Below are 23080 nucleotides of genomic sequence, written 5' to 3'. Positions count from 1 at the left end.
GACTCCCCCACCATGGTAAAAAAATCTTGTCTATTTACTTGATTCGTGCCCCTCATGATTTCATAAACCTCTGCAAGGTTACCAGTCGAGAGAAAATAGCCCCAGTCTCCAGGACCTCACCCTGGAAAAATCAGATGTGCAAATGAAGCTGACATGACAAGTTCATATTGACATTTTCAGGACAATTTCTTTGAGCAGCATGTTTGGAGTAATAAGAATATAGCTTTACTAGCTATTTAATTTTGCACAATAACCTTTATTGTGGCATTACATCAAATGCCTTCTGGAAATCTAAATACAGTCGATCCACTGTTTCCCTTTAATTAACAGTACATGTTACTTTTTCAAAGACTACAATAAAATGGTTAAATAACATTTTCTTTCACAAAACCATATTGCTTTTGCCTCATCACGCTGAGCTTTTTCTAAATGTCCATTTAAAACATCTTTAATAATATTTTCTAACATCTACTGATAATGTACAATTATGATAGATGAAATATTCATCTGATAAGGATCTCATTTTAGAATACACAGAGTAGAAACAATCCAAAGAGAAAGAAAACAAATGGAGTGAATGATCACTGGATAATCCGCTCAATAATTGCGAGATAAATGTTGGCCAGTATGCCGGGTATCTTACCCTTGCTTCTGCAGCAGTGCTGTTGGATCTTGTGTCGAGGAAGCCCTGATGAATATGCCCGGAACGTCGATTCTCCTGCCCCTCGGATGCTGCCTGACCTGCTGTGCTTTTCCAGCACCGTGCTCTCCACTCTGATCTCCAGCATCTGCAGTCGTCACTTTCTGACGTTGGAGATTTTACCTGAAAACGCATTTTAATATCTCATCCAAAAGATAGCACAATTGGTAGTAGCACCGGCTGAACAATGAACTGATGTGTTAGCCCAGACGTTCTCAAATCTGAGGACTGAAATTTAGATTCCCGACCTCTTAATCCTGAAGTGAGATTGTGAACGGTTCAGACATTGCGGACATAAATGGAAGGACCAAGATCCTTGTGAATGTGACCGGAATTTTGTCTTTCCCTTTTTTATTGGGAAAATGGAAACTTGGAAACGTGCCAGTTCTTTTTACGCTAAGAACTGTGGTGTGGTGTTGAAGAGAAAAGGGTATTTCAGCTTTGGTGTAGACTTGGCCGGGGGAGGGGGGGGGGGGGAGCAAAGGGAAGTTGTTCATTCATCCATGACGATGGATACAATTACTTTCTGAGCTCGTTATATAGCAATTCCAGTTTTCGAATGGGAGAAAGCATAAAATTTGGTACCGATCCTTCAATGCACTTATGCAATGTAAAACATCGTGAGGGTAATAAATAACTAGGAGCCTATTTTAACATTTTATGAACGACACAGAAACGAAACTGGCAGTCCTACACTGCCAGCCGCCGCCGATTGGCTGAAGGTTCCCAACCGTCCCGCACCACAGCCGAAAACCAGAAGCAACCAAACTTGATGCGCCTCGGCCCTGCCCACCCCACTGTGAGATCACATAACTGAACCTGGGAGAGTCCAATGGAGGAGAAGGCTGTCGTTGAGTGGGCGGGGCTTGCTGCGGGACCACGGCCAATGGCTGTGGCACTGACCAAGGTAGGAGGCGGGGCCCGGCGCGGCGCCTCGATGTTAGTGTGAGGCGCGCGTAGTAAAAGACGTTGGGGGCCGTGTCTTAGTCGGTGACAGTTGGTCTCAGGTGCGGCGGCTGATGGCAGCGAGGATTGGGGCAGAGTAGACGGCTGTGAGGTAAAGAGGGGTGTTAGTGTGAGGCGCGCGTAGTAAAAGACGTTGGGGCCGTATCTTAGTCGGTGACAGTTGGTCTCAGGTGCGGCGGCTGATGGCAGCGAGGATTGGGGCAGAGTAGACGGCTGTGAGGTAAAGAGGGGTGGGTAAGATCAAAGAAAAGCAGGAGTAGCACCGAGCGGCTTCATTGCGTCAGAACGAGAGTGGTCGGTCTGAGTGAGGATCCCGCGTCGGCTATCGGCTCGAGAAGCTTCTTGCTTTCAAAACCTGGCCACCTTTTAGGCCGTGCCTCCCAGAGGATTGAAACAAGAGGGGAGTCCGAACAGGTAAGACGGAGGATGGTGGCGGCGGGGCGGAGATTTGGCACAGATGTGATTGGGGGTACGAGCTTCCATGGGCTGACAGCAGGTGGACATGTTGTGCTACCTCTGTGCAAGAAGCACCTTCATCAAAGCAGCTTCTAGACCAGGATATAACCGCCGCTTCTTGACCTGTAGTTATCCCACTGCATTTTTGTGTTTAGAATGTCTAATCTAAATGTCCCGATACCTCATAGAACAAATTGACTGAAAGTTCAATCTATAACAAAAGAGGTGGGGGGAGGGGATGCTGAGGTCGGTTGTGTGGGATGTTGGCATCGAAATGCTCCAGCAATTTTCTGTTTATCCATAACAACCACTATTGGGCAGATCGTTCGCCTGCGACAAAAGAGACGAATCACAATTTGGGATTGTTTGAGGCACCCTTTTTTCTTTGTGACCCATTAAAAAGACTGGCGATTGAGGTATTCACAAAGTGTTTGCATGTTGTCGAGAGACATCTTAAGAGTGTTGGATATTATAATTGTCAGGAAAAGTATTGCATTTGTATATTACTTTTCTCACATCGAAGCTTTCAAAGCGTTTTGTAGCCAGTTGTTTTTTAGAGTTATCATCACTGCTGTAATGCAGTGAAATGCAGCAGCTAATTTCTGCATTACGAAGTCCCACGGGTGATAAAAGACATGTATGTTGGTCTTGGTTGAAGTTTCATAATGGGCACCAGGCGAGGGCATCTTCAAGTACTGTCATAGTACTCCCGCTACCTCAGTACATAGATGAACCGTAGGATTGCTCATTTGGGAGTTAATAACAGGTTTTAGAATATTTGTGCATGTCTCTAGAGTGTCTTGAATTTATGACCTGGGGGAGGGAGGGATGTGGTGTGGAGAGACACAGATGACACAATGTTACCACTTTTTTCTCTGCATCACTTTCCAAGAAGATTCTCATTTTAAAGCCTACCTCTGACCATGCTTTTGGTCACTGGTCCTCACACCTCCTGTGGCTCTTCCAGATTTTGATAATTATTTTTGTGAAGTGCTTTGGAATGTTTTACTGTGTCAAATGTATAATGGAAATACCAGTTGTTTACGTATATTCTCTTTCCCTCAACGACCAACTGCTGTTGGGAGAAATGAGTATGTAATTAATTGTCTGTGGTTAGAGAGAGATGTAGACCTGTGAAGTGATATGAGAAGGATACAGGATTTCCTTTGAAGACCCTGTGGTAAGTTATTTGCTATTAGACTGCAAGGAAAAACAGCAAAATTGCTGAGAATTTATGTCCTGTTCTCTAGTTTACAATAATTTATTAGCATTTTCAGTTTTAGAAAATAATAGGGATAACTTCTCATGAGCCTCTATAATGAGTTCAGCTATGACTCAGTTGGCAACATTGTCTCCAGTGCACAATATTGTGAGTTAAAGTCCCATTGCAAAAGCAAAAGTTGACATTTGAGACAAGGCAAATTGCTGTGGATGATGAAAATCTGAAACAAATGCAGAGTGCGGGAGAAACTCGGCAGGTCTGGTAGTGTCTTTGGAGAGTTCTGGAGAAATGTGATGTTATTTCCACTGCCGAACTAAGTAGGGCTGAACTCTGGGAGGTACCATGCTTTGGATGAGATTAAATTGAAATCCTGTCTTTGTACTCAAATGTACATAAAATACAACTACTATGGGTATTTTTGGAGGAGGTGTTCATCCCTCATGTCGCGGAATACTTATTCCTCAAGTTACATCACAAACAAGTTGTCAGGTTATTATAATCTGTTTGTGTGACATTGTAAATGGCTTTTCTGTTTCGTTGCATGACAGCAGTGACAGTGATTCACAAAATTTTGATTAATTGCAAGGTGATTTTGGACATATAATACACAGTTTCTGCTTGATGATTATATGCTGATGATACATTTTCCACATTATAACACTTACTTCAAAAGAAGTTTAGCTGTAAAGCACTTTGAGATGTCCTGTGATCACAGAAGACACTATAAATGCAACTTTTTTAACACACAAATCACGCTTAATGAAGTACTTGGTATCAATTCAATAATGGCTATATTTTTGCCTTGTGTAACAGAACTTTAGAGTGAAGAAATATGGATTATTGTGCTTTAAGAGCTATTCAACTCTTTTTCTCCACAGCCTTTGGTTTCCTTTTCCATTTCACATGCATTTCCAGGTCTGATTTCATAAGAGTCATAGAAATGTACAGCATGGAGACAGACCCTTCGGTCCAACCCGTCCATGCTGACCAGGTATATCAACCCAATCTAGTCCCACCTGCCAGCACCCGGCCCATATCCCTCCAAACCCTTCCTATTCATATACCCATCCAAATGCCTCTTAAATGTTGCAATTGTACCAGCCTCCACCACTTCCTCTGGCAGCTCATTCCATATATGTACCACCCTCTTTTATATCTTTCCCCTCTCACCCTAAACCTATGCCCTCTAGTTCTGGACTCCCCGATTCCAGGGAAAAGACTTGGTCTATTTATCCTACCCATGCCCTTCATAATTTTGTAAACCTCTATAAGGTTACCACTCAGCCTGCGACGCTCCAGGGAAAACAGCCCCAGCCTGTTCAACCTCTCCCTATAGCTCAAATCCTCCAACCCTGGCAACACCCTTGTAAATCTTTTCTGAACCCTTTTCAAGCTTCGCAACATCTTTCTGATAGGAAGGAGACCAGAATTGCTCACAATATTCCAACAGTGGCATAACCAATGTCTTGTACAGCTGCAACATGACCTCCCAACTCCTGTACTCCATACTCTGACCAATAAAGGAAAGCATACCAAACGCCTTCTTCACTGTCCTATCTTCCTGTGACTCCACTTTCAAGAAGCTATGAACCTACACTCCAAGGTCTCTTTGTTCATCAACACTCCCTAGGACCTTACCATTAAGTGTATAAATCCTGCTAAGATTTGCTTTCCCAAAATGCTGCATCTTGCATTTATCTGAATTAAACTCCATCTGCCACTTCTCAGTCCATTGGCCCATCTGATCAAGATCCTGTTGTAATCTGAGGTAACCCTCTTTGCTGTCCACTGCACCTCCAATTTTGGTGTCATCTGCAAACTTACTAAGTGCACCTCTTATGCTCGCATCCAAATCATTTATGTAAATGACAAAAAATAGAGGACCTAGCACCAATCCTTGTGACACTCCACTGGTCACAGGTCTCTAGTCTGAAAAAAACAACCCTCCACCACCACCTTCTGTCTTCTACCTTTGAGCCTGTTTTGTATCCACATGGCTAGTTCTCCCTGTATTCCATGAGATCTAACCTTGCTAATCAGTCTCCCATGGGGAACCTTGTCGAATGCCTTACTGAAGTCCATATAGATCACATCTACCCCTCTGCCCTCATCAATCCTCTTTGTTACTTCTTCAAAAAACTCAATCAAGTTTGTGAGACACGATTTCTCATGCACAAAGCCATGTTGACTATCTCTAATCAGTCCTTGCCTTTCCAAATACATGTACATCCTGTCCCTCAGGATTCCCTCCAACAACTTGCCCATCACCGACGTCAAGCTCACTGGTTTGTAGTTCCCTGGCTTGTCCTTACTACCCTTCTTAAAGAGTGGCAACACATTAGCCAACCTCCAGTCTCCCGGCACCTCACCTGTTACTATCGATGATACAAATATCTCAGCAAGAGGCCCAGCAATCACTTCTCTAGCTTCCCACAGAGTTCTAGGGTACACCTGATCAGATCCTGGGGAGTTATCCACCTTTTATGCGTTTCAAGACATCCAGCATTTCCTCCTCTGTAATATGGACATTTTGCAAGATGTCACCATCTATTTCGCTACTTTCTATATCTTCAATATCCTTTTCCGCAGTAAATACTGATGCAAAATACTCGTTTAGTATCTTCCCCAATTTTCTGCAGCTCCACACAAAGGTCGCCTTGCTGATCTTTGGGCGGCCCTATACTCTTCCCTAGTTACCCTTTTGTCCTTAATGTATTTGTAAAAACCCTTTGGATTCTCCTTAATTCTATTTGCCAAAGCTATTTCATGTCCCTTTTTTGCCCTCCCGATTTCCCTCTTTAGTATACTCCTACTGCCTTTAGACTCTTCTAAGGATTCTCTCTATCTATCCTGTCTATACCTTACATATTTGAAAGAATAATTGAATTTGCTTCCATTATCCTTTTCAGGCTGTGCAATCCAGATCGCACAATCTTTTTAAAAAGAAGTCTTACATTCTCCATCCTGGCTATTGAGCAATTTATCTTAAATACATATCTTTCTTTTATTGACTCACTTGATAGTGGACAATATTCATCCCCTGTGAAATTCAGTCTAAGTTCCAGTTCTCATTGCTATATGGGAACTGTTCATGCTGATTTTAGATGGGTCTGAACTGTGGTGATTTCAGTGGTCAAGTAGACTACCATTTAGGTGAGAGAACTCTTGGGTACTGTAATTTACCATGATCTGTAATCTTTCTGAGACAGAATGGGTCAGGAAGGAATGTTTTGTATAAGGCAGAAGTTCAAAAAGCCTAATTGGGTGCATTAGCTGGGAAGTATGCATTGTCTTTTATACAAAGTTCCCAGTCACTAATGAACATGTAATTGCAAGAATTACACAAATGAAAGGCTCTTATTCAGTTGAAGGAAGTAAAAGTTGAAGGGCAAGTAGTTTGGGTGTTTCTTGTATATTTTAATGGTAAATCATGGAACAGGATTGGACTAAGCCAGCCACAACTAATCATCAGGAAGGTGGATGAAAACAGAACTAGTATGCAAGAATGAATAGTGGAATTGAGTGTAAACAATAATCACGTTTAGAATATTTCTGTCACATTTTATGATTTTAAAATTATCTATATTGATGCTGTGGTTCTGTTCGCCGAGCTGGAAGTTTTTGTTGCAAACATTTCGTCCCCTGTCTAGGTGACATCCTCAGTGCTTGGGAGCCTCCTGTGAAGCGCTTCTGTGGTGTTTCCTCCGGCATTTATAGTGGCCTGTCCCTGCCAACCACACAAACCAACAGCCACACTCAGACAACAACTCACCAGAACGAAGGACCCGATACCCAGCATGAGCAAAACTAATGTAGTGTACAAAATCCCATGCAAGGACTGCACAAAACACTACATAGGACAAACAGGAAAACAGCTAACGATCCACATCCATGAACACCAACTAGCCACGAAACGACACGACCAGCTATCCCTAGTAGCCACACACGCAGAGTAGTCTGGCTGTCCGTTCAGAGATGTTCTTGAGGTATGGTAGTGTGGCTAGTCCTTTGGGTTGCGGCATGTCCTCGTTCCGTTGTCTTTCCCTTAGGCATCTGTTGATGAAATTGCGAGGATATCCGTTTTTGGCGAATACCTTGTATAGGTGTTCCTCTTCCTCTTTTTGCAGTTCTGGTGTGCTGCAGTGTGTTGTGGCCCTTTTGAATAGTGTCTTTTTATAGAGAATTAAGTGAGCCAATATATTGTGTATTTTAGTTTTGAATGTGGTGTGGGTAATTTTAGTGTGCATTTTAGTTTTATCTACAAATTGTCCATGGAGCTTTGAAATTGATTAATAAACAAAGAGAATTTAAGAATACTGAAAAATAAATTTCAGTAACATTCCAACAGATCAGTTAACATTTTGACACAAGTAACTCGTATGTTAGTTTAACTTTTTTGTGTTGGGAATTACTCCGAACCAAACAAAACAATGAAATTTTGTTTTTGTTTTACACTTGCCTCATGGTAAAGCAGATTGTATTGTTGTTTGCATTGAAAGAATGAGCTTAACATATCATGGTGGTATTGGAAAGCTGAATTAATGTTACATCAATGTTTGATGTCTAAGGAATGTGTGACCTCCATCTGGTTCTTGATTGACCGTAGGGAATGTGGACACTGTTTATCTTGATGCTTAAAAGCTAATGTTAAAGGTATGAGGGAAACAAATACGAGCAACATTGTAAGGAAAGAATAAATAATCATGACATTGTGCATTTGATTCTTCTTTACCCCAGATTTTGAGTTACCTGTTTAAATGGTTCCTGTTTTGTTTTACTGTACTTTGTTTCTTCTAATGTAAATAGAATTGCGTTTTACAATTTTACCCTCCCTCTGCATAACTTTAGACACAAACTTCGAATTAGGATTTATTTTCAAGGGATCTTTCTACAAATATGTTTAAAATTAATTGGCCATTAAGATAGCAAATTAATCTGCACAGCTATTCTTTAATGTTCTTTACAGTGGAAGTATATTTTTAATTTGTGATATACTCTTGTTCAAAAATTCAGTAGAATCTCAGTCTTTGGTTACATTTCAACACCTCACAACAATGTCAGATGGAGTTTAATTTAGATAAATGTGAGTTGCTGCATTTTGGAAAGGCAAATCAGAGCAGGACGTATACACTTAATAGTCAAGTCTTGGGGAGTGTTGCTGACCTTGGAGTGCAGGTTCATAGTTTCTTGAAAGTTGAGTAAAAAGGATAGTGAGGAAAGTGTTTTCAATGCTTTCCTTTATTGGACAGAGCATTGTGTGTAGGAGTTGGGAGGTCATGTTGTAGCTGTACAGAATATTGGTTAGACCAGTTTTGGAATATTGCATGCAATTCTGGTCTCCCTTCTATAGGAACAATGTTGTGAAACTTGAAAGGGTTCAGAAAAGATTTACAAAGATGTTGCCAGGGTTGGAGGATTTGAGCTATAGGGAGAGGCTGAACAGGTTGGGGCTGTTTTCCCTGGGGCGTCGGAGGCTGAGGGGTGACCTTTATAGAGATTTATAAAATCATGAGGGGCATGGATAGGATAAATAGACAAAGTCTTTTCCCTGGGATCGGGGAGTCCGGAACTAGAGGGTATAGGTTTAGGGTGAGAGGGGAAAGACATAAAAGGGATCTAAGGGGCAACTTTTTCACGCAGAGGGCGTTTCGTGTATGGAATGAGCTGCCAGAGGAAGTCATGGAGGCTAGTACAATTACAACATTTAACAGGCATTTGAATGGTTATATGAATAGGAAGGATTTAGAAAGATATGGGCCAAGAGCTGGCAAATAGGATGAGATTGGGTTGGTATATCTGGTCAGTGTGGACGAATTGGACCAAAGGGTCTGTTTCCATGCTGTACATCTCTAGACTAATCTTTAGAGATTAGTACCTAATTAGGATTGGTACCTTAAGGGTTGATAAAATGTAACAGATGAATCTACAAGTGTTGCTGTTCCAGAATGTGTTTGTGTTGGGTGAAAAGTCTTGCAGTTGTTTACTGACCAGGGTCACAGATGGACATTGGGCAATGGATGATGGGTGGAATTTATAGCAAGAGGCCTCACCTTTTGAGCAATAAAGAGAAATCAAAACTTTAAACAAATCAAATGAAGATTGAATAGACGATTTTTGTAAAATAATTGTCACAACAGTAAATTCTAATATGATTTAAATTTACTATTTTCTATGTAAAAGCTCAAGATTTTAAAAAATATGCATTTTGTGCCTATATATTCAGTTACCAAAGTGTGTAGAGCTAAATTTGTGTTGCCGTGTTCCATCAGACAGTAAGCTGTTTGGCTTACATGCTGATATGGAAGCTCTATTGATGCAGATAACCTGTACATGATCTTAGTGAGTTTTGAGAAGATTTGTAGCTCAGGTTGAGGTTTTGGATGTAGATTTGCTGGCTGAGCTTGGAGGTTCACTTCCAGACGTTTCGTTACCCTACTAGGTAACATCTTCGGTGGGCCTCAGGCGAAGCACTGCTGAAAATTCCTGCTTTCTATTTATATGTTTGGGTTGGTGATGTCATTTCCTGTGGTGATGTTATTTCCTGTGGTGAAGTCACTTCCGGTTCCTTTACCACCCCTGAGAAGATGGGGTCGAACTCAATGTGTTTGTTGATAAGAGTTCCGGTTGGAATGTTATGCTTCTAGGAATTCTCATGCATTTCTTTGTTTGGCTTGTCCTAGGATGGATGTATGTCCCAGTCGAAGTAGTGTCCTTCCTCATCAGTAAGTAAGGATACTAGTGAGAGTGGGTCATGTCTTTTGTGGCTAGTTGGTATTCATGTATCCTGGTGGCTGTACATGATATAATACAGTTATCCCCTATTCATAGCATTCTATTAGCATATTTTTGTTTTAGTGCAGTTACTGCATATATTGATTTTTGTTTTAAAACAAACTGTCACCATGACTTTTGTCCAAATCCTTGAAGTGAGTGAGTGAATGAATGGAAGAACAGGAAATGTTTGGGAGAGGGAAACAGCGAGCTTGGGAGAGGAGTTTGGCCTAGTTAGATTCAAGATAGGTTTTTCACATAATGGGATCCATTATGGTTCTGACTGATTGATTTAATTTTTATACGCATTTTCTTATGGGAAGGAGATCTTCGCTTAGCATGTTTTCCTTCAGCAGACATTGAAGGATGTTGAATGATAGTTGTAATCAAATTCCATAATGAAGGTAAATTTCTACTGGAATCAACCAGACAATCTTGAATTCATCCTACGAGAACCTGAAGCTGCTATTAGTGAAACAATGCTGTAACAATAACATTTAGGTTTTTTTTTTAACTTTTATTCTTCCCTCTTTGAAATGCTTTTGAATTATACACGCCAATACTTTAGCCATGTAATTGATATTTTGCTTTCTAAATTATTTTTTGTGTAAATTAGCCACGCTTTTAAAAAAAAAAGTTTCAAAGTAGGAAGTGCTGCTAATCAACAGATTTGGTAGTATTGGTCAAGAGGCTGTGGTTCCCATAATGGTTTCAGTTACCATGAAGATCCCACCTTCCCAACCTTGCTTCTTGCCTGAGGCATGGTGATCTTTTGGGCGGCACGGTGGCACAGTGGTTAGCATTGCTGCCTCACAACGCCGGAGACCCAGGTTCAATTCCCGCCTTACTTTTTTTAGTAAGAAAGTATGAATAGTTTTATGCTATTTCCTAGTGATATGTTCTAAAAGCATGAATCCAGCAGTGTAATCTTTCCTCTGATATAGGTACTGTAAATAGCAAAATATGGTAAAAGTGAGTATCTGGCATGCACATTTGTTGATATGTTGGCAGGTTGTGAGAGGGATACAAACAGTTTACAGAGAGATAATTATAGGTTAAGTAAATAGGGAAATGAAATATTATGTGAGAAAATGTGAAGTTGTTCATTTTGGAAGAACAAAAGGACAGTGTTTCATAAGAGAAAAACTGCAGAAAGCTGCAGTATAAAGCTTGGGGCTTCTTATTGCATGAAATACGGAAAGTTAGCACACCGGTTAGCAGGTAACCAGGAATGCTAATGGAATGTTAGTCTTTATTTCAAGAAGTTGAAGTAGAGACATCTTAGTACAATTGTATGAGTTGCTGGTAAGGCCATAGCTGGAGTACTGGGAGCAGTTTTGGTCACCTCATTAAATAAAAAAATATTATTTCATTGGAGGCATTTCAGAGAAGATTCACCCAATAGGGAGTGATTGTCTAATGAGCAAAAGTTAAGCTAGTTTGGACTCTGGAGTTTAGAAGAATGAAAGATTATCTAATTGAAATATATAGGATTCTCAATGAGCTGAACAGGATAAATGCTAAGAAGATGCTTCCCATCATGGGAGAGTCCAGGATCAGAGGGCATAGTCTCAGAATAAAGAGAGTGCCCATTTAAGGCTGAGATGGGAGGAGTTTCTTCTCTTGAGAGCTGAGTGTCTTTGGAACTCTTTGCCACAGAGCTGTAGGGATAAAGTCCTTTATAAATATTTTAAGGCTGAAATAATTTAAGGTTATGGGGAAAAGGAAGGAAAGTTCACTTCATTGGGCAGCTGGTTTGCAGTTTAGAGTGATACCAACAGCATCGGTTCAAATCCCACCCCAGCTGAGGTTACTGCGAGGAATTCTCGTTCTCAACCTCTTCATCTGTGGATGAGTAACAGAGCTGCAGGGAGGATGAGCCAGCTGACCATGACACCGTGGTACAGGGGCCCATTCAAGTGGGGGAGTAAAAAGACAAGTGGTAGTTGTAGGGGATTCTATAATTAGGGGAATCGATATTACCCTTTGTAAAATGGATCAAGAGTCCTGCATGGTATGTTGTCTGCCCGGTGCCAGGGTGTGGGACATCTCTCACCAGTTTGAAAGAATACTGGAGGGGGAGGATCCAGTTGTCATGGTCCACGTTGGGACAAACAACATAGGCAAGAATTGGAAAGAGGATTATCAAGAGGTAGGAATCCAATTAAAGAGCAGGTCTCAAGGGTTATAATCTCCAGATTAGTGCCTGAGCCATGTGCAATTTGGCATAGACACATAAGAAGTAAACACGTGGCTAAAAGAGTGGTGTGGGAAAGAGGGGTTTCTCTTCATGGGGCACTAGCATTAATATTGGAAGAGGGATCTGTACCGTTGGGATGGTCTCCAACTGAACTGAGCTGGGACCAGTGTTCTTGAGAAAATGGTAAATCGGGTAGTCATCAGGACTGTTAACTAGGAAGTGTAGGGGGGGTGGGGGGGGGGGGGGAAGGGTAAAAGTCCATGAATGGGAAGCAAAGCTGCAGGTTAATACTTGTGGGAGTGCATTGAAAAATTCAAAAAGAAAGGAGAACTCAGGAGAGGTTACTAAAGTTTTCACATGAAACAGGACAGTGTTTGGAAAGTGTTCAAAATCAAACTTCAAATACACTGGATAAACAATGAGAAGTGGGTTGGTCAATACAAGACTGATGGAGTTTTATCTGTACACGCAGTACACAAAATAAGGCAAATGAGCTTGTGGTGCAGATTGAAATTGGCACATATGATGTGGTGGGCATCACAGATGTGGCTACAAGGAATCAGGATGAGGAGCTAAATATCCAAAGATGTACAGCCTATCAAAAAGATTGGCAGATGGGCAGAGGGGGTGGGGTTAGCTTGTTAATAAAAGGTAAAATTTAAATCAATAGCAATAAACGATGTAGGGTCAGATAATGTAGAATCTATGTGAGTATAGTTGAGGAACCGCAAAGGTAAGAATTCCATAATGGATGTTTTCTGCAGTAGTCAGGATTTGGGGCATTAGATACACCGAGATAGAAAGGGCATGTCAGAAAGGCAAGGTTGCAGTTAAAGGGGATTTCAATATGCAGGGGGATGAGGAAAGCCAGTTTGGTAGTGGATCACACAAAAAGGAATTTGTGGAATGTCTATGAGATGTCTTTTTAGAGTTTTTAGAGCTCACTAGGGAACAGGCAATTCTGAATTTTAGTCTTGTGCAATGAGGCAGACTTGATAAGGGAGCTTAAGGTAGAGGAACTCTGAGGAGACAGTGACCATAATATGATAGAATTTACTCTGCAGTTTAAGAGGGAGAAGGTGGAAGATGTAACAATATCTCAGTTGAATAAAATCACAGGTATGAGGCAGAAGCGAGGTAGAATTGACTGGGAGAGGAACCTAGCAGGAAGGACAATGAAACAGCAATGGCAGGAGTTTCTGGGAGCATTTTGAGAGTCATAGATTGGTCCGACCAATCCATGCTGACCAGATATCCCAACCCAATCTAGACCCACCTGCCAGCACCCGGCCCGTATCCCTGGAAACCGTTCCTATTCATATACCCATCCAAATGCCTTTTTAAATGTTGCAATTGTACCAGCCTCCATCACTTCCTCTGGCAGCTCATTCCATACACATATCACCCTCTGAGTGAAAAAGTTGCCCCTTGGGTCTCTTTTATATCTTTCCCCTCTCACCCTAAACCTAAGCCCTCTAGTTCTGGACTTGCCCCCACCCCAGGGAAAAGACTTTGTCTATTTATCCTATCCATGCCCCTCATAATTTTGTAAACGTCTGAGGTCACCCCTCAGCCTCTGACGCTCCAGGGAAAATAGCCCTAGCCTGTTCAGCCTCTCTCTATAGCTCAAATCCTCCAACCCTGGCAACACCCTTGTAAATCTTTTCTGAACCCTTTCAAGTTTCACAATGTCTTTCCGATAGGAAGAAGACCAGAATTGCATGCAATATTCCAACAGTGGCCTAACCAATGTCCTGTACAGCCGCAACATGACCTCCCAATTCCTGTGCTTAATACTCTGACCAATAAAGGAAAGCATACCAAATGCCGCCTTCACTATCCTATTTGCCTGTGACTCCACTTCCAAGGAGCTATGAACCTGCACTCCAAGGTCTCTTTGTTCAGCAACACTCCGAGGACCTTACCATTAAGCGTATAAATCCTGCTAAGATTTGCTTTCCCAAAATGCAGCACCTCGCATTTATCTGAATTAAACTCCATCTGCCACTTCTCAGCCCATTGGCCCGTCTGATCAAGATCCTGTTGTCATCTGAGGTAACCCTCTTTGCTATCCACTATACTCCAATTTTGGTGTCATCTGCAAACTTACGAAGTGCACCTCTTATGCTCGCATTCAAATCATTTATGTAAATGACAAAAAGTAGAGGACCCAGAACCGATCCTTGTGGCACTCCACTGGTCACAGGCCTTCAGTCTGAAAAACAACCCTCCACCACCACTCTCTGTCCTCTACCTTTGAGCCAGTTCTGTATACAAATGGCTAGTTCTTGCTTTAAGGAGAAAGTGAGGTCTGCAGATGCTGGAGATCAGAGATGGAAATGTGTTGCTGGAAAAACGCAGCAGGTCAGGCAGCATCTAGGGAACAGGAGAATCGACGTTTCGGGCATTCCTGAAGAAGGGCTAATGCCCGAAACGTCGATTCTCCTGTTCCCTAGATGCTGCCTGACCTGCTGCGTTTTTCCAGCAACACATTTCCATCTCTAGTTCTTGCTTTATTCCATGAGATCTAACCTTGCTAACCAGTCTCCCAAAGGGAACCTTGTTGAACGCCTTACTGAAGTCCATATAGATCACATCTACCCCTCTGCCCTCATCAATCCTCTTTGTGACTTCTTCAAAAAAACTCAATCAAGTTTGTGAGACATGATTTCCCGCGCACAAAGCCATGTTGACTATCCCTAATCAGACCTTGCCTTTCCAAATACATGTACATTCTGTCCCTCAGGATTCCCTCCAATAGCTTGCCCACCACTGACGTCAGGCTCATTGGTCTATAGTTCCCTGGCTTGTCCTTACCACCCTTCTTAAACAGTGGCACTTCCAGTCTTCTGGCACCTCACCTGTGACTATCGATGATACAAATATCTCAGCAAGAGGCCCAGCGATCACTTCTCTAGCTTCCCACAGAGTTCTAGGGTACACCTGATCAGGTCCTGGGGACTTATGCGTTTCAAGACATCCAGCAATTTTGCAAGGTGTCACCATCTATTTCACTGCTTTCTATATCTTCTATATCCTTTTCCATAGTAAATACTGATACAAAATACTCATTTAGTATCTCTCCCATTTTCTGCAGCTCCACACAAAAGCTGCCTTGCTGATCTTTGGGGGGCCCTATTCTTTCCCTAGTTATCCTTTTGTCCATAATGTATTTATAAAAACCCTTTGGATTCTCCTTAACCCTATTTGCCAAAGCAATTTCATGTCCCCTTTTTTGCCTGCCTGATTTCCCCCTTAAGTATACTCCTACTGCCTTTAGACTCTTCTGAGGATTCACTCAATCTATCCTGTCTATACCTTACATATGCTTTCTTCTTTTTTCTTAAACAAACCCTCAATTTCTTTAGTCATCCAGCATTCCCTATACCTACTAGCTTTTCCTTTCCCACGAACAGGAATATACTTTCTCTGGATTCTTGTTATCTCATTTCTGAAGGTTTCCCATTTTCCAGCCGTCCCTTTACCTGCAAACATCTGCCTCTAATCAGCTTTCAAAAGTTCTTCCCTAATACCATTAGAATTGGCCTTTCTCCAATTTAAAACTTCAACTTTTAGATCTGGTCTATCCTTTTCCATCATTATTTTAAATCTAATAGAATTATGGTCGCTGGCCCCAAAGTGCTCCCCCACTGACACCTCAGTCACCTGCCCTGCCTTATTTCCCAAGAGTAGGTCAGGTTTTGTAGATTCTGTAGTAGGAACATCCACATACTGAATCATAAAATGTTCTTGTACACACTTATCAAATTCCTCTCCATCTAAACCCTTGACACTATGGGTAGTCCCAGTTGATGTTTGGAACGTTAAAATCCCCTACCATAACCACCCTATTATTCTTACAGATGGCTGAGATCTCCTTACAAGTTTGTTTTTCAATTTCCCTCTGACTATTAGGGGATCTATAGAACAATCCCAATAAGGTGATCATCCCTTTCTTATTTCTCCGTTCCACCCAACTTCTTTGGATGTATTTCCGAGAATATCCTCCCTCAGCACAGCTGTAATGCTATCCCTTATCAAAAATGCCACTCCCCCTCCTCTCTTGCCTCTCTTTCTATCCTTCCTGTAGCATTTGTATCCTGGAACATTAACCTGCCAGTACTGCCCATCCTTGAGCCATGTTTCTTTAATTGCTATGATATCCCAGTTCCATGTGCCTAACCATGCCCTGAGTTCATCTGCCTTCCCCGTTAGGCCCCTTGCATTGAAATAAATGCAGTTTAATTTATTAGTCCTACTTGTTCCTGCCTGCGCTGACTGTTTGACTCGTTTCTATTCTCAACTGTACCCGTCTCAGATCGATCTCTTTCCTCACCACCTCCCTGGGTACCCCCCCCCTCCACCTTACTAGTTTAAATCCTCACAAGCAGTTCAAGCAAATTTCCCTGCCAGTATATTAGTCCTTCTTGTACAGGTCACTTCTACCCCAAAAGAGATTCCAATGATCCAAAAATGTGAATCCTTCTCCCATACACCAGCTCCTCAGCCATGCATTCATCTGCTCTATCCTCCTATTCCTGCTCTCACTAGGTCGTAGCACTAGGAGTAATCCAGATATTACTACTCTCGAGGACCTCCTTTTTTTTAAAAATTCTTGCCTAACACTCTGTAATGTCCCTTCAGAATCTCAACCTTTTCCCTTCCTATGTCGTTGGTTCCAATGTGGACAATGACCTCTTGCTGGCCCATCTCCTTCTTGAGAACATTCTACACCCTCTCTGAGACATCCTTGATCCTGGCATCAGGGAAGCAACACACCATTCTGATTTTTCGCTGCTGGCTACAGAAGTGTCTGTCTATACCTCGGACTAGAGAGTCCCCTAACAGAATTGATCTCTTGGAACCTGACATACCCCTCATTGCATTCGAGCCAGTCTCAATACCAGAAACTTGGCTATTCATGCTACATTCCCCTGAGAATCCATCACCCTCTACATTTTCCAAAACAACATACTTGTTTGAAATGGGTATAGCCACAGAATACACCTGCACTAGGTGCCTACCTTTCTTACCTTTCCTGGAGTTAACCCAACTATGTGACTATATCGGAGACCCCCCAACGCTACCTATAACTGCCATCCATCGCATACTGTTGCTAATGCAAATTCCTCAATATTTCATCCCTTGGAAAAAGAAACATACTAAAGGGAGGATGGAGCAACTATGGCTCACCAGGGAAATCAGGAGTTGCACAAAAGCAAAAGAGAAAACATATAAGGTGTGAAGGACAGTGAGAAGCCAGAAGATTGGGAAGCTTACAAAGTCCAGCAGAGAGCAACAAAAAAATAAGGAGGGAACGGATTAAATATGAGGGTAAGCTCGTCTGTAATATCAGTAAAGATTGCAAGAGTTTTTTTTAGTTAAAGGGCAGAATTGGACATTGGATGATTGGAAAATGATGCTGGAGAAGTAGTAATGGGTAACAAAGAAATGGCTGCGGATCTTAATATGTACTTTGCATCAGTCTTCATGGTGAAGATGTGAGTAATATCCCAAAACCTCAAGAAAATCAAGGGGCAGAGATGAGTACAGTAGCCATTACCAAGGAGACGGTGCTAGGAAAACTGAAATGTCTGAAAGTGGATAAATTGGCTCAACCAGATGGGCTACACATTAGAGTTCTGAAGGAGATAACTGAAGAGCTAATGGAGCTTTGGTAATTATCTTTCAGGTCTCATTGGAGTCGGCGAGGGTGCCAGAAAACTGGAAAATTGCTGAATTAGCCACCTGTTTAAGAAGGGAACAAGGCTAAAGAAGGGAAATTATAAGCTCATTAGCCTGACCTCAGTCATTGGTATGATTTTGGAGTCCATTGTAAAGGATGAGATTAATGAATACTTGGCAGTGCATGGCAAAATAGGGCAAAGTCAGCATGATTTCATCGAGGGGAGGTCATGCCTGACAAATCTATTAAAACTCTTTTGAGGAGGTAATGAGCAGGTTAGACAAAAGAGAGCCAATGGATGTCATCTGGACTTTCAGAAGACCTTTGGTAAGGTGCTGCATAGGAGATTGCTGAGTCAGATAAGGACCCATGATGTTCGAGGCAAGATACTAGCATGGAAGGAAGCTTGGCTGTCTGGCAGAAGGCAGAGACTGGGGATAAAAGGGTCCTATTCAAGATGGAAGCTGGTGACTATTGGTGTTCCACAAGAGTCAGTATTGAGACCACAACATTCTACTTTGTGCATTAATGATCTAGATGAAGGAACTGAAGGCATTCTGGCTAACTTTGCAGATGATACCTTTGCAGATGCTCCTCCAAAGATGAACTACAACGTAAGAAAGTGCACTTTGGTAGGAAGAAAAGAAGCATACACTATTTTCTGATTGGGGAGAAAATTCGGAAATCTCAAGTGCAAAGGGACTTGGGAGTTTTTAGTCCAGGTTTCTCTTAAGGTAAACTTGCTGGTTGATTCAATAACTCGTTAAGAAGGCAAATAAAATGTTGGCATTCATCTTGGACTAGAATATAAAAGCAGGGATGTACTTCCAAAGCTTTATAAGGCTCTGGTCGACATGGAGAGTATTATGAGCAATTTTGGGACCCATACCTCAGGAAAGACATATTGGCCCTGGAGTGGGTCCAGAGAAGGTTCACTAGAATGATCCCAGGAATGAAAGGCGGAACTTTTGAGGACTGTGGGACTAAACTTGATTGAGTTTAGAGGATGGGGGAGGTGGAATCTGATAATTCAGGCCATTCAGTATTCTGAAAGTTTCAGAGTGGATGTTGGGAAGATGTTTCCATTGGCAGGAGAGACGAGGACCCAAAGGCATAGCCTTAGATAAAGCGAAGACCTTTTAGAATGGAGATAAGGAGAAATGTCTTCAGCCAGAGAGTGGTCAATCTGTGGAATTCATTGCCACAGAAGGCTATGGAGGCCAGGTCATTGAGTATATTTAAAACAAGAGGTAGAAAAGTTCTTACTTGCTAAGGAGATCAAAGGTCACAGGGAGAATGGGGTTAAAACCTGACAGCCATGATTAAACAGCAGAGCAGACTCGATGGGCCGAATGACCTAATTTCTGTTCCTATGACGTATGGTCCCCTTGCCTGAGGCATGGTGACCCTCAGGTTAAATAGCACCATGGTTTTGGTCAGTGGGGCATCAAGGGTTATGGGGAAGGGGTAAGAAAGTGGACATGAATGTCAGAAATGATAGAAAAGGTACTCGGGCTGAACAGCAAAAGAGAAAACATATAAGGTGTGAAGGACAGTGTTTCTTAAGATCTAGGTAGTTTTATTCATGAACATAAAAGAGAAATGTATCGTTTGGTTTGCTTTTGTTCAAGGTATATTTATTTCTGAAACTGTGCCATGCTTGGTTGTAATTGTGGGTACCATGTTCAGTGAAAACTCATTGCCCTTTTTACAAGAACAATTTTGAAAGTGGCCACCAGGAGGTGTAAGAAGTCTTTGAATAACTGATTTGTTTTAGTTATGGGATCTTGCGTTCATGTGTAAATAATCAGGATTTTTTAATGGAGAATAGAACAAATCACTCTGGAATCCTAATCGGGTTAATGATCATGCAATCGTGAATAAATTCATTTTGTGTTTTAATTCTGAAAAGGTGCAGTTGAAATCTGTCCTAAATGAATTACTGGTGGGTGGGTGATGGTGGTGAAGGAGGGGGCTGAGAGGAACTTGTGTGCAACAGACATGATCAGACTGTAATGGTTGAAATGGTGTAAACTAGCATTAGTCTTTATATAAAAAGTGAATGTTAATTGGTAGTGTCATAACGCAGTATGTTGGCCCCAAGGCAGCACACCACAAAAACCGATTGCCTCTGGATTTTCCCTACACCAAATGTATTGGAGAGCTTCCTGTTATAGAGCAATACAAATAGAGTATTCCTCTTTCCCACACAAACACATTGACTTAAATGCTTGCTGCGGTGTGAACTACAAATTTGGGTTTGCTGTGGATACCTCCTGTGGATCAGTGCACTCTGTCATTCTTGTAAGTGAATCTCTGCTTGTATTATGATGGAATTGACTCTCACTGTCTGTTATTTACTTGGAAGATTTCATAACTTAGGCATATAACAACAGTTCTGAAGAGACATATTGGACACGATCTGTGTTCCCTCTCTGTAAGATGTTGCTAGGCTTGCTGAGTTTCTCTAGTACTCTATTTTTGTTTTATATCTCAAGAATCTGCAGCTCATTTTTTTATCAAATAACAACAATACCTTCTTGAAATTCGAACCATAAATTCTTGATGTTTTCTTTACTTTTTTGCTTGTACTTTTTTTCTCCAAAGTGAGCAGAATAGACTAAGAATATGATTAGGTAGGTGTAAGAATCCTTGCTGGTTTTTCATTTTGTTTTTGTCTTTTTATCAATGTTTTGATTTGGAGCTGTGAGTTAAAGATGTCTTTTATGTCTGTGGGTCAAGCTTATGTGAAGAGGAAAACAGAGCGAGCAAGCAAACTTATGTTTATTCATGAAGCCAGGCTTAGAAGTGATCAGTGGGGAGATGATGGCCAAGTGATATTATCGCCAGACAGTTATTCCAGAGACCCAGGTAATGCTATGGGGCCCTGGGTTTAAATCCCGCCATGTCAGATGATGCAATTTGAATTCATTTTTAATAAAAAGTCTGGAACTAAGAATCTCATGATGAACGTGAAGCCTTGTCAATTGTTGGAAAAGCCCATCTGGGTTTTCCAAGTCCTAAGTCCTTCAGGGAAGGAAACTGCCATCCTTACACAGCAATGTGTTTGGCTCTTAAACTGCCCTGTGGGCAATTAGGGATGGGCAATAAATGCCAGCCAGCTAAAACCCACCCACCACAGTTGAATTTAAAAAAAAGTTAATTTCAGGTTGGCTCCTGATCAGGGTTCTATAGATACTTTGTCACCAGGGAAGAGGATTATGTTTAAACAAAGCAGATGTTGTTTATTAACAAGGTCAGTGCTCGGAAACTGGTTCCAGCAAGTCTGGGAAAGACTAAGAGACAATGAGGACTGTAAATGCTGGAAAGTCAGTCGATAAAATGTGGAGCTGGTAAAAGCACAGCAGATCGAGCAGTATCAAAACAGCAAGAGAGTTGACATTTTGGGCAGGCCCCTTCATCTTTTCCCACTCTGCCTTGGCGGCAGCTGCCCTAAGCTTTAAAGTGTCCCTCAGCACAGTCCTTGGAATATGCTTGCCTGCAACATTTCAACAAAGAGATCAATTTCTTCTGGAAGACCAACAATTTCAGGTAGACCAAAGAGCATCTTTCATTGAGTTGGTGGTCCTCCAGACACCAGTCAGTGTTTGACTCTGTGTGTCCAGGAAACTGTGCATAGAGCAGAGAATCCTGTGTCACAGACCTACTTGAGAAGAACCTCAACAAACACCTACTGCGTCATTGTGGGTCAACCTACAGCATGTGGACTGTAGTGGTTCAAGACAATAGCTCACCACCACTTTCTCAAGGGCAAGTAGGGGTGAGCAATAAGTTCTGGTCAGCCAGCCAACGATGCCCACATCCCATAGGTAATCTTTGAAAGAACAGCCAGGAATGATTCTTGAGATATTTTCATAGACATGAACATTATAGAGAAACAGCAAACGTTGAGCTTGCATAATTCAATTTATAGAACTTGTCTTCATGTCACCATGCGAATTAATAGTCATACTGTAGATGCCTGTGCCAGTGATCCTATTGCTTTGACTTTCCAATATCAATACCTGACTGTTTGTTTTGATTTTTTTTAGTGAAGGTTGTCCTTGCAGCTTTCTATTTTAAAAACCTGACCTACTCACTCAAGTTGGTCGAACAGAATGAGTATAACGTGTTTATCAATTACGAGGGTAGGATAATGTTTTCTTGTTTACCGTCTTTGGGGAAAAATTGATACTTTAATCACCCTTTTTAATCACCCTTCAGTGGGTTTCCTCTGGATGCTCCGGTTTCCTCCCACAATCCAAACATGTGCAGGTCGGATGAATTGTCCACAGTGTTAGGTCCGTTAGTCGGGGGTAAATATAGGGTAGGGGAATGGGTCTGGGTGGGTTTCTCTTCGGAGGGGCGGTGTGGACTTGTTGGGCCGAAGAGCCTGTTTCCACACTATAGAGAATCGAATCGAATCTAATCTAATCTAATGCCCTTTTCTTTGCACATGAGATTACTTTCCTTTGAATGCAACCCTTCAACCAATTATCTGCTGTATAAGTTTAAGAAAAATCCAGTGATGGTTAATTTGTGTTGACAGAATGTTGTCTGTGCTTTGGATCTTCAACTAATTTATGTAATAAATACTTTTCTTTAACCCAAGTGCTCTTGTCAGCAAGGCAGACAAAGGGACACAAAATTTTATTTGCGGTTAAACTTGATTTTTATTAATAAAACATTCTTATTAAAAACAGCATGTGGGAATTTCCCAAATTCCCATAATATTTACACTCCATTGAAGTCTATCTGTCTGAGAAAGGATATTACCCACCACAATCCACGTGTTTGAGCTAGACTTTTGGAATCTCCTTCCTCTCCGCCACAGGGCTGGCTCTCTTCCATGATGTTGGATGTTGCAGGTCAGGACAGATCTTCACCTGGATCATCTTGGGTTGCTGCCCAGTCATCTGCCACAAGTCTTGCTGTGAGTCTTCACGAAGGGGCTGATTTCAAGGTCTGTGTTCTTGCATCTCTATCCCTAGATCTTCCTGAACATTCTGTGACCTTTGGCCAATGGGGTCATGAGTGCAGTTCAAAACATCCAATGGCGTTGTGCCAACACTCTTCACT

General features: G+C 41.8%; 2 protein-coding genes across 4 annotated transcripts in view; one reads left to right on the top strand and one right to left on the bottom strand.

Annotated features, from left to right (window-relative positions):
* Positions 1–1361, bottom strand: part of rabepk (Rab9 effector protein with kelch motifs) — a 66627-nt gene extending 65266 nt beyond the window's left edge. The window contains exon 1 of one of the 3 annotated variants that reach the window (XM_043720187.1): positions 644–1361. In XM_043720187.1, coding sequence (XP_043576122.1) covers positions 644–835 — 192 coding nt within the window. In that variant the 5' untranslated portion in view covers positions 836–1361. The remainder of the gene's footprint in view (positions 1–643) is intronic. The other 2 variants (XM_043720185.1, XM_043720186.1) reach the window with 2 other exon arrangements.
* Positions 1362–1619: 258 nt separating this feature from the next.
* The window catches only part of scai (suppressor of cancer cell invasion), a 192397-nt gene continuing 170936 nt past the window's right edge, over positions 1620–23080 (top strand). Inside the window, exons 1-2 of the mRNA XM_043720180.1 lie at positions 1620–1757; positions 1887–2080. The gene's annotated coding sequence lies outside the window, so the exon portion shown is untranslated. The remainder of the gene's footprint in view (positions 1758–1886; positions 2081–23080) is intronic.

The sequence above is a fragment of the Chiloscyllium plagiosum genome, chromosome 30 (genome assembly GCF_004010195.1).
Source record: "Chiloscyllium plagiosum isolate BGI_BamShark_2017 chromosome 30, ASM401019v2, whole genome shotgun sequence".
In the NCBI taxonomy this organism is placed as follows: domain Eukaryota; kingdom Metazoa; phylum Chordata; class Chondrichthyes; order Orectolobiformes; family Hemiscylliidae; genus Chiloscyllium; species Chiloscyllium plagiosum.
This window is presented reverse-complemented; position numbering and strand designations above follow the sequence as displayed.